Source organism: Oenanthe melanoleuca, chromosome 2, assembly GCF_029582105.1.
Source record: "Oenanthe melanoleuca isolate GR-GAL-2019-014 chromosome 2, OMel1.0, whole genome shotgun sequence".
Classification (NCBI taxonomy): domain Eukaryota; kingdom Metazoa; phylum Chordata; class Aves; order Passeriformes; family Muscicapidae; genus Oenanthe; species Oenanthe melanoleuca.
The window spans coordinates 100,009,987-100,022,761 of record NC_079335.1 but is presented as its reverse complement, the minus strand read 5'-3'; the positions used below and the strand labels follow the sequence as shown (position 1 = coordinate 100,022,761).

Below are 12,775 nucleotides of genomic sequence, written 5' to 3'. Positions count from 1 at the left end.
TGAAAAAACTTGTGTACCGACTTCATTTGCTGACAGCAAGGAATTATGCCTAAATGTCTGGACTAACAAAGAATTTAGAAGAAGGAAAAATATCAGGTAGGGAGAATTTCCCAAATAGCTTGACTGTGAAGCAAATGTACATTTCAGGCTAAACTGTTGCCTGTGTACTTTCACATTATTGAAAATGAGAGTTGAGCCCATTGGGGATGAGAGATAATAAATCTCAGAGACAGAAAACATGCTCAGTGACGCCATTTTAGAATGATTTCTCTTAAGGAAATCATCAAAGAAATACAGACTTTAGGTCTTTAGGAAATTGTACAGTTTTTGGTGATTTTTTTTTTTTTAAAAAAGATTACTACTGATATTTTAAAATTTCGTAATACAGCTATACAAAGAGTTTTATTCTTATCTTGGGTGCTTTCTTTATAATAAGGCTGCCAAAAAAAACCCCCTCACAATAGAGGTGGTAGATTTTGACTGTAGTTGTCTTTACTGTACCATATTGGATGTTTTCTAAGTAGTTGAACACAAGATACGATTCTAATTTTAAGTACCAGGTGTAGCCTATTTTTGAGGTCTTACAGATTTAAAACTAACAAAGGTTGGTTTGTTTCATTATATTACAAGTTAAGCATTTCTTCATTTTCTGAAGGAAAACAGTTTAAAAAAAATACTCATTTTAGGGCTTTGCACAAATGAATTTGTGAGACAAATGATTGCATGTGCAAGTGACATGTAAAAAGAATAGCTTTGATTTCTGTACATTGCAGCAGTCTGGTATAAATCATGGCTTGCAAATGTTTTACTGTTCTTTTGCATTGCTGAAATTTTTTTTTCCCTTGTGGTATGAAGAGAAGGTAAAACAGTTAAGTGGAAAAAAGCCCTGAATGAAATGGTATACTGTGCAGCAAATTTAAAGATGTAGTGTTGAAAAACATGGGAGTTCCTTCCCCCCCCACCACTTTTGGGTAAAGGGCTCCCATCATTTTATTGTTTCTTAAATGACTGAGAAAGGTGGAATAACTTGGCTTTGTTTTTCTTTGTTATTGTACAAAGTGTAACATATTTTGCCTGCAGAATATATGAACACATGAAGGATATCTGAAACATGAAAAAGTGGTGTAGCAATGGAAGCTTTTAACTGGAATCTGGGGAAGAAAGAACACTAATGGCAACAATATGCATAAATTACATTCCTCTACTTGCTTGTAAATAATTTTTACATATCTATATGCCAATATATAGCAAATTAGATGCTTTTTTGTATTTCCAGATTTATAAAATATATTTGTCTGGAGAAAGAGGTGTGATGTTTACTTAGTGTTACTTTTAAACTGTTTATACCATTTTGAGAAAGCCTTGGAAGAGTTCATTGCTTTCCTGGGAGGTGCTATCATCAATATAGGCACAATGTTATGGAATTTATTCTTTATAGGAAGAAAACATCAAGTGATAGTTCTAAGATGAACTGGTCACCCTCTCCACTGGTGCTATAACAAGTGTTTGCAGAGCTATACTGCAAAGCAGACCACTGAAATGAAATTTGCTTTTAAAAGCCTTGTCTGGAAAGATGTGGGCTCTGCCCACATGCTTTAACAGGGAAGGAACTACATTTAAAAATTGAGTCTTTAAAGCATAGTGGACATAGGGAGAGAAGCCTTGAGCATGATCTGGAAATAGGATTAATAGGAAATGGCTTAATGAAGATTTCTGAGGTGTTGGTGTGGAACAGCCCTTTTAGATTAATCTGGGTAAGAGGGGAGGGATTTCTTCTTTAATTTTGAACATTTAGCACTTTTTATTCACTGAATTTTTATAACCTTCACTGTAAGTTACAGTTGCCCAAGTGCAGATGTGCTGAGACTGCAGCATAAGTATTTCTGCATAGCTTGGAAATTGCACATTTTAAGTTGAGCCTCTTTTCTGGGCCTTCATGGAGCATTAGCAAGCAGACAGCTAGCACTGAGTAGTCTCTTCTTATTTTAAATTTCAGTCCATTCTTCATTTTTGTTCCTTGCAGTTCTGTATGCCACTGTTAACACATTTAGAGGGGAAAAGTATTTATTGATATCTGTCTATCTCTCTCTCTATTAAAAACAAAGTAATTTTTCCTTGAGCACAGATGAGCTGTTTTTAAAACCACAGTTGCAGAAAACTAAGATGGTATCTCAAAAGGCTCCTAAGATAATGTGGAAGCATGAATGAATGAGTTTGGGTTAGAGGCTAGTGGCAGGTTTTCCACGCTTCAGAAAAGCTCTGTAAGGGATACAGAGGAGTTCCCAAGACTTCCAGCAAAACTGTGAAAAATCAGTCTCCTTGAAAACACCCTGCTGGGAGACAGGGATTGCCTAAGAGGAGAGCTGGATCTGGCAAAGAGAGTTGCTGGGAAACTCTGCCCTCCTATTATCAAGGTGTTCATGTTGCATGTGTAACATATCCAGTTCTGCTCCTTTCTGAGTCACTGATCTGCAGCTTTTACAGAGCTATACAGAGTCTGTCAGATACAGGACCAGACACTTCTCTTCAGACTTGGCTCACTTACCCAGAGTGACTGTACAACGCTAACTTATTTTTACCCTGCAGCTGGGATATAGGAAATGAATTCTTATATCCTGTCAGCCTAGCCAGAGTGCTGATAAACTAATAGAGCAAAAATGCTTATTTATAAATGTCCTTCTCACTGATAAAAATGTAAAGTGGGTCCTATTACCTTTCCAAAGTATGCATGGGGTCAGATTTTTTGACAAGATAGAAATTTAACAACTGAATCTTACACATTGAAGACATGATCACTAACAGGAGAAGCCCTGTGCAATTCTGTTTAACATGACAACAAAGTCTATTCTTTTGTTGCAAAGGGTGATACACAAAATCTTCCTTGATATTTGAAACAAATGTGATGATTGTCTTTGCTGATGTAAATGTGCATAATGTCTTTATACTGGTAGAGGGTAGGTTTACATTGGATATAAGGAAAACATTTTTCACTGTGAGGGAAGTGATACAACTGAAATTGGTTGCCCAGAGAAGCTGTGGCTGCCTCATCTCTGGCAGTTTTCGAGGCTAGGCTAGATGGGTTTAATCAGCCTGGTCTAGTGGAATGTGTCCCTGCCGATGACAGAGAGAGGTTGGATGATTTTTAAGGTCCCTTCCAGCCCAAACCATTCCATGATATGTGAAATTTACCTGTGTGCTGTCTCTGTGTATTTAAGTGGTAAGGCATATGTCGCTACGTGGGGTTTGTTTTATGTTTATGGTGGGTTTTTTTTCCATATGTTAGTATTTTTATTCTGGTTTTAGTAAAGTCTTGGTAACCTTGTGTTTTGCATACAGTTTGAGGTTACATATTTAATGTATTTTTATATGAAAACTTAAAATACGATGTTTTGATTCAACAGCATTCCATGCAACTCCCAATACTTATAAACGAAAGAATACAGAAACAGCATTAGATAATAAGCCTTGTGGACCTCACTGTTATCAACATTTGGTAAGATAATTTCATATGTCACAATTCATGGAGTGATAGTGCTGGATGCAGTCTAGTGGGATATTTAATGTAACTACATGCTGGATCTAGGATTATGCATCTGCTTGTGGGTCATTTGCAGTCAAATATGTTACTTTCAGCTGCTGCAAGAGAAAAAAAATTTAACCTCCAATCATCTTAAGTAGGAATACTTGTAGATGTAGCCTGAGATATTTGTAGGGAAGAAATATTACTCTCCCCTAATAATGTTGTTGCTGCTATTCTATCCAATCTAGTGAAGGAACTGCAAACTTCACTGTCTTGTAAATTATATGACAACTAAAAATTACTAAGGTTTTTTTAGTTTGCCAAAGGCTGGTTCCGTATGGGACTTGTGCTCTTAAGAAGCAATAGAATGGAAATTAATAAAGTGAAATTTTTAGTAATAAAATTTCAAATCTCTTTCATAATTTCCCTTAATTTTTTAGTATGAGTAACTATGCAATTTTCCTATCTGAATACTTGCTACACTATGTCATACCTCTTTCCACTTGAAAATAAATTGCCACTGCTTGCATTTTAAAAAATGCAGAACACATGTTGTTTAAGTGCCATGTACAAGAAGAGTTCTTGTATTTTTATGGGTGTTTTCTGTGGGAAATTATAGTTTCTTTCTATCATCTGGGAAAATAGAAATTTACTACTGTATTATTTTTCAGTTGGCAGCCAAAGTGAAAGGTGAATCAAAATACTGACATAAGTACTTTGTAAGTGTAGATTTTTTTTCATGGTAGCATTAAAACTATTTGTGTTCATGGTTGGAGTGCCTTTAACTGGACTTTTGGTGCATTTTGTAGAACAATGGGAAGTTACTCAGTGTGCAAGTAGAAGGTGTTCTCCCGATAAGCGCTGATCACAAGTGAAAACGCTTCTGGATTGTTTAGCTGTAAATGGTGATGTTTTGTGTCCAGGAAGGCGCCAAGGAGTTTGCCGCAGCCCTGACGGCGGAGCGGATAAAGACCCCGCCGAAGCGCCCCGGCGGCCGCCGCAGGGGCCGGCTCCCCAACAACACCAGTAGGCCCAGCACGCCCACCATAAACGTCCTGGAGTCCAAGGACACGGACAGCGACCGCGAGGCTGGCGCCGAAACCGGCGGGGAAAACAACGACAAGGAGGAGGAGGAAAAGAAAGATGAAACATCCAGTTCCTCTGGTAAGGCTGGTCAGTGCTGCTTCATTCAATGAGCTGCAGCGCTTGAGAGGATGAAACTAAACCAACAAAAAGCCAAAACAAGTCGAGCCATGCAATTCTAGAAAATATGTGTTTGGAATGTATGGAACTGAGTGAAAAGACAGAAAATAATAATATTAATTTAATCAAACAGTAAGAGAATGTCCTTATTGTCACAGTTTATGTGTAGGTCATGTAATTTGAGTTGCTACTGTTAGCTTCTCTAAGAGGAATGTGAAAAGTGCTTTTTTTTTTCTGGCACTTAGGAAACAACAACAAAAAGCCTGGGATATTTTTTAACTGCAGTTAATGATTTGACATTGTGAAGGGCAATGTAAATTTTGTAATGTAGCCTTACTCTTGATTATTTATTACAGAAGCAAATTCTAGGTGTCAAACACCAATAAAGATGAAGCCAAACATTGAGCCTCCAGAGAATGTGGAATGGAGTGGTGCAGAAGCTTCAATGTTTAGAGTTCTTATTGGCACCTACTATGACAACTTCTGTGCAATTGCCAGACTGATTGGGACCAAAACGTGCAGACAGGTAAGAAGCTACTTTCTAAGTGTCATGGTGATTTACTTTTAAAGCTAAAGTATTGATTACTAAAAGGAAAAATTTAATGTATTTTCTTGGTTTTCCCAAGAATGCTATGGTCCATAATTCATACCACAAATACCTAAAAGTTAGTTTTAAACTGTTTTTAAATTAAATTTACAGGAAGTTTAAATTAGAGTATCAGTTCTTAAATGACAAAAATAATCAACTTTAAATGTATTGAAAAGTGACTATGACTGGATGTTATCTGTAAGTTGTTGGTTGGAGGAAATCATACTAACTTGGAATATGAGCAACTTTGTACTAGTGAGAGATTTATCGTGGATGTGTTATGGTATCTCTTGTTAGGTGTATGAGTTTAGAGTAAAGGAATCTAGTATTATTGCACCAGTCCCTGCTGAAGATGTTGATACTCCTCCCAGAAAGAAGAAAAGGAAACACAGGTAAATCTGTTACTAAATACCCTTAGCATAACAGTAAATTGGAGATACAGGGGATCAGAACAGAAAGTGTTTTGGAGGAAAAGTTGTGCAGCTCTTCTTTTGCTTCCAAAACCAAAATTTGCAGCAATAACAAAAGGGTGTTTTAGTTTCAGACAAAAGTCTTACTGCATTGGCAAGTATAACCTTCCTCTTCTCTTTCCTTTTCCTTTCTTTTTAAGCTCTTTAACAGCCAAGTTCTTGTAGGTGTATTGATGCAAGTAGCCAAAACTCTTGTTTAGATTAGAAATCACCTGTGCAGCTTTTTGCTGCATTCAAGATAGTGTGGTATAATGATTTTTTACAGCAATAAACATTAAATTTAGAAATGTTTCAATAGGACTGAGTAATGATTATATGGTATTTTAAAATTAAAACTTTTTTTTTAATGATGAAGTATATTCTAGCAAGCTTCAGACAGCAAGCTAGTAGGATTGCCTTCTTTTTCTTTCAGAGAGACTATTCCTTTGTAGCGCCCTAGTTTCATTAGCACCTAGAATAACAACTAAAGAACCAGGTTAGCAAATTGTTATTTGAAGTGAAGCTACAATGAAGAACAGAATTAAGCTTTTCTGGAGCTACAAAGATCATTTGACACAATTTCTGTTGAAATTGCAAAGCTTGGTGGCTACTGTGTGTCAGTGAAATGCAATTTTCTTTGAGAATTCTGAGGCTTGGAAAATGCAGCTCTGCATTGATTTTTTTATATTCTGCGAGATAAGAACATAGGAAATAAAAAGCTAACTAAAAATTAGCAGAAACACTTCTTTATCAAGCAATGAGTACACTTTTTATCCCATATAATTTCCTATTTTTCCTTTAACTTTCCTTATTTTCCCTCAAGTTTGTCCTTCCAGTTCTACTCCCATCAATTCTTCTTGCTTCTGTCTTAGCTTGTCTACTTATTATTTCCAGGCCTAGTGAAATTCCTGAACTGGTTCAAAGATCCTGTTGACGTGGAATAGAATATTTCTGCTTTTTAGTATAGAGGCAGGCAACGTGAGCTGGTAAAGATTGTGTGAGCATCTGCAAAAGATTTTGTTCTCAGCAAAAGCTGTTGATTTTAATGCTCTTGGCACAGTTTTCAAGTGGTTGGGCATTTGGTGGGTTTGGCTGTTTAAATTTAGGTTATTAGCCATGGTGCAAGTTTGGGATATGCAGCTGAGAATTAGCTTGCTTTCAGATTCACACAGGTTGCTGTAAAAATGGTGCTACTACATCCACTTAAAAAGAGCAGCTAAAAGGCTCAAACATGTTTGCAGCTGAAATGGATTGTATCATTACCAGGCTGACATTGTTTTGAAGGAGTTCTCAGACTTTTTTTAGTTTTAAGAGTTTTTCCCCCAAGTAAATGAAAGCACACTCCATTGCATGAGGTTTTGTGACTTTGTTTTCTTTTTTTATTACTTGCCAATATAAAAACTTTAATGGTAGCAATTTAGTTTTGAAATGGCCTTTAATTCTTGAAGTTCTCATTGAAGGAAGGAGATAATTTTACGAATTTCATTTCCCAGAATATGTGGCAATTGAGCTGTCTCCATTCTTCTATGGCAGTATTCTTTTGAAAAAGGAAAGCAGTTTAGCCTGCCTGAGTCTTGCTGTAACCGGAGCACTCTGAAGATGTCCCACAACAAGCAATTGGGACAATCATCCAGAAATCTTTCTCTGTTTCTTACCTTTCTTTTAGTTACGTTTACTCACTATTGAAGTAAATCCAGTCCTAGAGCTAGGAAGGCTTTTCCCTTTTCCCTTTCCCAGGACTCTTACCTGTCTGCATGTTTTCCACGTGTGCATGTGACTTTGAGCAAAAGCAGCAGCAAAAGACTGCTTTTGCTGGCCTCTTATAACTGATCTGAGAGCATGGGAAATAAGCAGTCTTTTCTTGCAAGACTTTGCCTATTTCCCATGTCATCTTGGTGTCAAATGGGCATACTGAGCTGGCAAGAATGCACCCCTCTTGGATAACGAAATGTCTTGTCTCCCTCCTCCCTGTGTCATTTTTGTTAAAATAATAATAAGGCTGATCAGTGGGAGAAGAAGACTTCTAATATAGTTGCTTTTTGGAGAGCTAGTAAGTATCAGAGCCTGGCCTATGTATCAGATTGACCTGTTATTTTTGAGAAAACTCTGCCTTGATGAAACATGAGTACTCTGCATAGAAGCCAGTAAAAAACCTGGAAAAAGTAATTCTAAAAAGCATGGGTGTATGCTGGAGGGAGAGTGTGCTTCAGTACTGTTCATTCTTTCATGTATCTGTTTTTCTTCCATTGCTGGGAGCCGAGTTGAACTTGCTGTAAACTAATCAACACTCCTTCCTTTATTTTGGTACTGATTTTAAGGCCATGTAAAGCTGCTTCTTTATTACTTTGATCTTCCTCTTCTCCCTCATCCTCTATTCAGAGGCCACTTAGTAATTTTATTTGAATTTTTTTTCTCCATTTTCTCATTTTCCTCCTCTTACTTACCTTCTGCTGAACTGATGTTCACTGCATGTGTTTGAATAGCTTATGTAGTTCTGCCAGGAGTTCAGGCTGCCTTTTTGTAGGGATTTAGTCTCACTGTTATCAGGCAAAAGGTGCAGCTGAGGCGTTGGCATGAATATTCTTATGTGCTACTTGGTTGGAAGGCTGAGTCTTGCAGTGGTGGGGAGGCTGTGGATAAAAAGATCCGGGGGACTGAAGTCTTTGAGTAATGCCAGAAAATCTAACACTGCAAAGACTCAACTACATATTTGACATAATTGGCATGTATTTTGAATTTTTGGTGCTCTTTCTGATAGCAGAGTATCTCTGTGCAAAGCAAGAAATGCTGAAGCAGCTTATTCCAAAGAGTGCTTGTAGTGCTGGGTTAGCTGACACTGCTGCTGCCTAAAACCACTGGCAAGGTCTAGTAGGTTGTTAGGAGAGAAGAACAATGTCTTTGACAGCTTCTGTCATCATGCTTCTGGAAACACTTGTTCTCTAAGCTGGCTCTCCTACAGATGTCATTAACCAGATGTGCAAATCCACTGGCTTACTTGGAACCTGCCACAGAGTTTCCAGTTGGCTTTTTTAAATGAAGCTTCAAGTTGTGAGTGCTTTCTCAACTTTGTCTTTTCCTAGCCTTTGCTTCCTGCTGCATGGGACCAGGTCCTGCTTTTTGTTTCTATTTGAGATGGCAGATTTATACAGGGCAGATATGAAAATGATACCGTGCCTTAGCATGGTGCTTGCTCAGGCTCCAGCTTTGTGCACTAACTTGCACAGCAACTTGCAGGGCTTTGTGGCAGTCTTTGGAAGTTACAAGGCAATGAATGTATTATTGCATTGTGCCAGTCAAAACTCCTGTTGAGCTGGTCAGCTTTGTCAGCCTGCTTCCTGTTGTCCTGTGTCACTGCCCACAGTTCGTGCTGCCGTTGTGTGTCTGCAGTCTCCCTCCTGTGACACCTGTCTTTCCAGAAGAGGGACAGAGCAGATGGATGCCTTTCCCATTGTGACTGCCACATGTAGCTTTCTTTCTGCTTTGACTTGTTACTATTAATGCTTTGTTGATGTGTATGCACATTTGTGTACATTTCAAGTACTAGGATAGTAGTGCTTACCTTAAGAGAAAAATTAAAGCTGCTAATTGCTAATGAAAGAGTATTTTAAGAACTTTGGCCACAGAATGCTTTCAAGGGTTTGCTGTGCTAGTAGGTTCTTATTATTTTGGAGTGACAGACAAGTTTCTGTGAAAGACTTGTTCAAAAATATGGTATGTTACATTTTCCAAGTATCAGGTAGACAAGAAAGAAAGTAGTATGGTGTGCATTAGAGTAATTTAAGTCAAAATTGCACTCCTTTCAAGTATGTGGGAAGTGTCTTCTTGCAGAGTCAATGTCTCATAATTCATAAATATGTTGGTAGCCTTTTCTTCTAGAGTGAATCACTCTTAATAGGAATGTCATCTATTTATTACAGTACTCTGTGATGCTGGGCTTCCTTCCCTCAGCCATAGTTACTTGGACAAATCTGCCTTTGTGGGTTTCTAACTTATGGGCTCCTTCAGTGCTTGTAAGAAAGTTGGTTGCATTAAATCACATAGTAATGCTTTAGAATGGCAGTTTTATAGAGAAGCTTATTTAGCTGGAGCTGTTGGAGGGCACTGCGCACCATTTGGTTGAAGTAAAAGCCGCTATGCTTTTATGAAAGAAGTAGCAGCTAAAAAGTCCTATTTAAGTAGTTACAGTGGGAGATTTTTTTTCAGAGTGCAAACTTCTGAGGAGTGTTGCACTCACTGAAAGGTAGAATAGCTTTTGTAGGTGTTCTGTGCTGGGAACTTTTAGTACCTGTGTTCATGAGTGTTTTGGGCAGCACAGTAAATCTGCAGAGAAAGTGAGGTTGCTCAATGCAGCTAGCAATGTATTATTTGGCCAAGAAATGAGGCTTCTCCCATATTGTCTTTATGTTGTTACATGATATACTAAGGAAGCCCAAGAAGTATAAACTTTGAAAATCCTTAATCTAATTTTTTTTGTTGTGTGTTCACTGAAATACAAGTGGTAACTAAAATGCATAGAATTGAAGAAAATAAACAACTGATTTCTCCTTTAAGGCTACTGAAATTCAAAGTCTGGATTTCCTTTTGTTACTAAAGGTCCAGACAGGTGTTTTTTGCTTGATTGTATCTGACACACTGTTTATGGAATAGCTGACATTTCCTGGCCAATGACATGCAATCTGAAATGGTTACAAAATAAAGGGATAAATGTAACTTGCAAGAACTTTCAAGTATAGTGAGTTATGTTATGCTAACCAAAAGCGTGCTATTCTTAAAAAAACCCAAAACACTGCAAAGCAACAAACACAAACAATAAAATCCACCACACAACAAAAACATCACTTCTGGCAAAGCGTGCACTTGGCTTCGCTACCTGAGAAAGGGGACACTGAAGGAAAACTGTAAGGACATAAAAAAAGGAGTGTAGACTTTGAAGCAGAAGGGGAAAGGCTCAGTGCAGCACCACCAGCCAGGACAACTGGGGAGAAGTGTCCAGCCAGAAGGAATACTGAGCTTCCATCACGGAGGCTGTGCCAGGCAGACAGTGTCTCCTGTCAAGTACTTGGAGCTTCTTAGGTGAAGGGTAGGTAGGGCCTGGCTGTGGTTTGTAGGTGACAGCTGGAGTAGTGCTGGGGTCAAGTCCTGTGAAGCAAACAGCTGCCCCATTTCTACCCCCTATTCAGGGATGACCCTCCAGATCTGCAACTTCATATTCTTCCTTTGCTGCTGCTCCTGCCTGCCAGAAGCAGTTCCAGCAGCCTGATCTTGGCAGGGTTTCCTTCAAGGCCATCTGAATTTAGGCATCTCTAGGCTGGGTGGGGACTGCTCATCTGTACAGTCTTGGGACTAGAGGAATGGTGTGGGGAGTGGGGGGAGCAGCCTGCAGAGTTCTGATCTTATCAAGCCCAAGAGACTGGGACTGGGTGGTTCTGCTGCAGCCCCTCTGACTTGTGTGCAATTAGCAGGTGTTCATGTCTCCAGAAACTTTCCCATCTTAAGTCAAATGTGGGTGAAAGATGCAGCTGCCTTTCCCAGCCCACTGCAGGAGGAGTTCCTGTCAACCTTCTTGTTTGTTTTGTGTTTTTGCAGGTTGTGGGCTGCTCATTGCAGAAAGATACAGCTGAAAAAGGGTTAGCATCTTTCCATTCAATTTATGTCCTAAACTTTTAAGATTCTACTATTGCTTTTTTTGGTTTTGGTTGTTTGTGGGGGGGGGTCTGGTTGTTTATTTTTTTTAATGTTAGGCCATTATATATGTTCCATGGGGACCTAGAAATTTTAGGAGAATGAAAATTAAAAACATAAACTCTTTCTACACATACTGTAGGGACAAAAGGTACTCTTTGGTTTAAATAACTGGAAGAGCTCTGTATAATTCTGTAAAAAGGAAAGGAGGCTGACTTTACAGTCTTTCCAGAATGGCCTCATTGAAGCACAGGTAAAATGGTATTAAGGATAGGAGCTGCAGTAAAAAGTGGTGTTTTTTTTTTTTTTTTTTTTTTTTTGGTAAGCCAGCTTAATTTAGAAATAGTTCTCTGAAAAGTTCTTTAGAATGGTTGGGACTTCTAGCAACATAAATAATTGATCAGTTTGTCTCCTTTTTTGTTGCTGATTGCCATTTTTACAAATTTACAAATTCATGCAAACAAAAAAAACTCAGGAGTATTAATAGCAAATATAATTTATATAGCACCAAATTCTCCTAGCCACTCTATAGGTAAAGACTTGTCCCTGGTAGTCCCTTTCTTTTCTAGAAGACTTCAGCATTGCCTATACTGGAAAATTGACTTGGGAAAGCACAGTGGTATAATAATAATAATAATAATAAAGGGATTAGATTGCCAGTGTTACTGTTTGAAAGTTGTCTGTTGTTCCACATTAAAAATTGCTTAGGGCATTTAAGCAAATTTACTCTGTTGAATAATATCAGTGCTATTGCAAAACATGTTCAGACAGGAAATTATACCATTTTAGTTTAGTTTCTCAGTTTCCACATAAACAGTTTTCAGCTCTGAACACTAAAAGCAGCTGAGCAATAGCAGAATGAGGTGCACTAGGAAGGCAGGTAATGGTGTAAAACAGCTCACTAATGTTACAGTTCTGGTTTTGTGTCTTTTGGGTTTTTAACCCCACTCGTTGTGGGTTTGGGTTTTTTGTTCATGTTTGGGCTTTCTTAGTTAAATGATTAAAAGGGAATTTCTACCTTAGAGTAAGGGGAACTGTATATTTTTTATTTGCAACTTTCAACTTTACAAAATGTTGCTATTTTTATTCAGATGGGTCATCGAATCATGTTTACAACTATCAGCCATGTGATCACCCACGTCAGCCTTGTGATAGCTCATGCCCATGTGTAATTGCTCAAAACTTCTGTGAGAAGTTTTGTCAGTGCAGCTCAGAATGTAAGTAAAACATTTAAAAGTTATCTACAAATTTCTCTCTCTGTCTCACCATTGAGCTCTGTACTACCAGTCTGTCTTGTGTCAAACAGTAAGAGCATGTTCAGTTTAATTTGGC

The 12,775-nt window shown here is 38.1% G+C and overlaps 1 protein-coding gene across 8 annotated transcripts in view; it reads left to right on the top strand.

Annotated features, from left to right (window-relative positions):
- EZH2 (enhancer of zeste 2 polycomb repressive complex 2 subunit) overlaps window positions 1-12,775 on the top strand; it is a 49,933-nt gene that overhangs the window by 32,915 nt on the left and 4,243 nt on the right. For all 8 annotated transcript variants that reach the window (XM_056483146.1, XM_056483147.1, XM_056483140.1 and 5 more), the window contains exons 9-14: window positions 3,402-3,493; window positions 4,444-4,684; window positions 5,080-5,249; window positions 5,610-5,704; window positions 11,348-11,388; window positions 12,535-12,660. In XM_056483146.1, coding sequence (XP_056339121.1) covers window positions 3,402-3,493; window positions 4,444-4,684; window positions 5,080-5,249; window positions 5,610-5,704; window positions 11,348-11,388; window positions 12,535-12,660 — 765 coding nt within the window. The remainder of the gene's footprint in view (window positions 1-3,401; window positions 3,494-4,443; window positions 4,685-5,079; window positions 5,250-5,609; window positions 5,705-11,347; window positions 11,389-12,534; window positions 12,661-12,775) is intronic.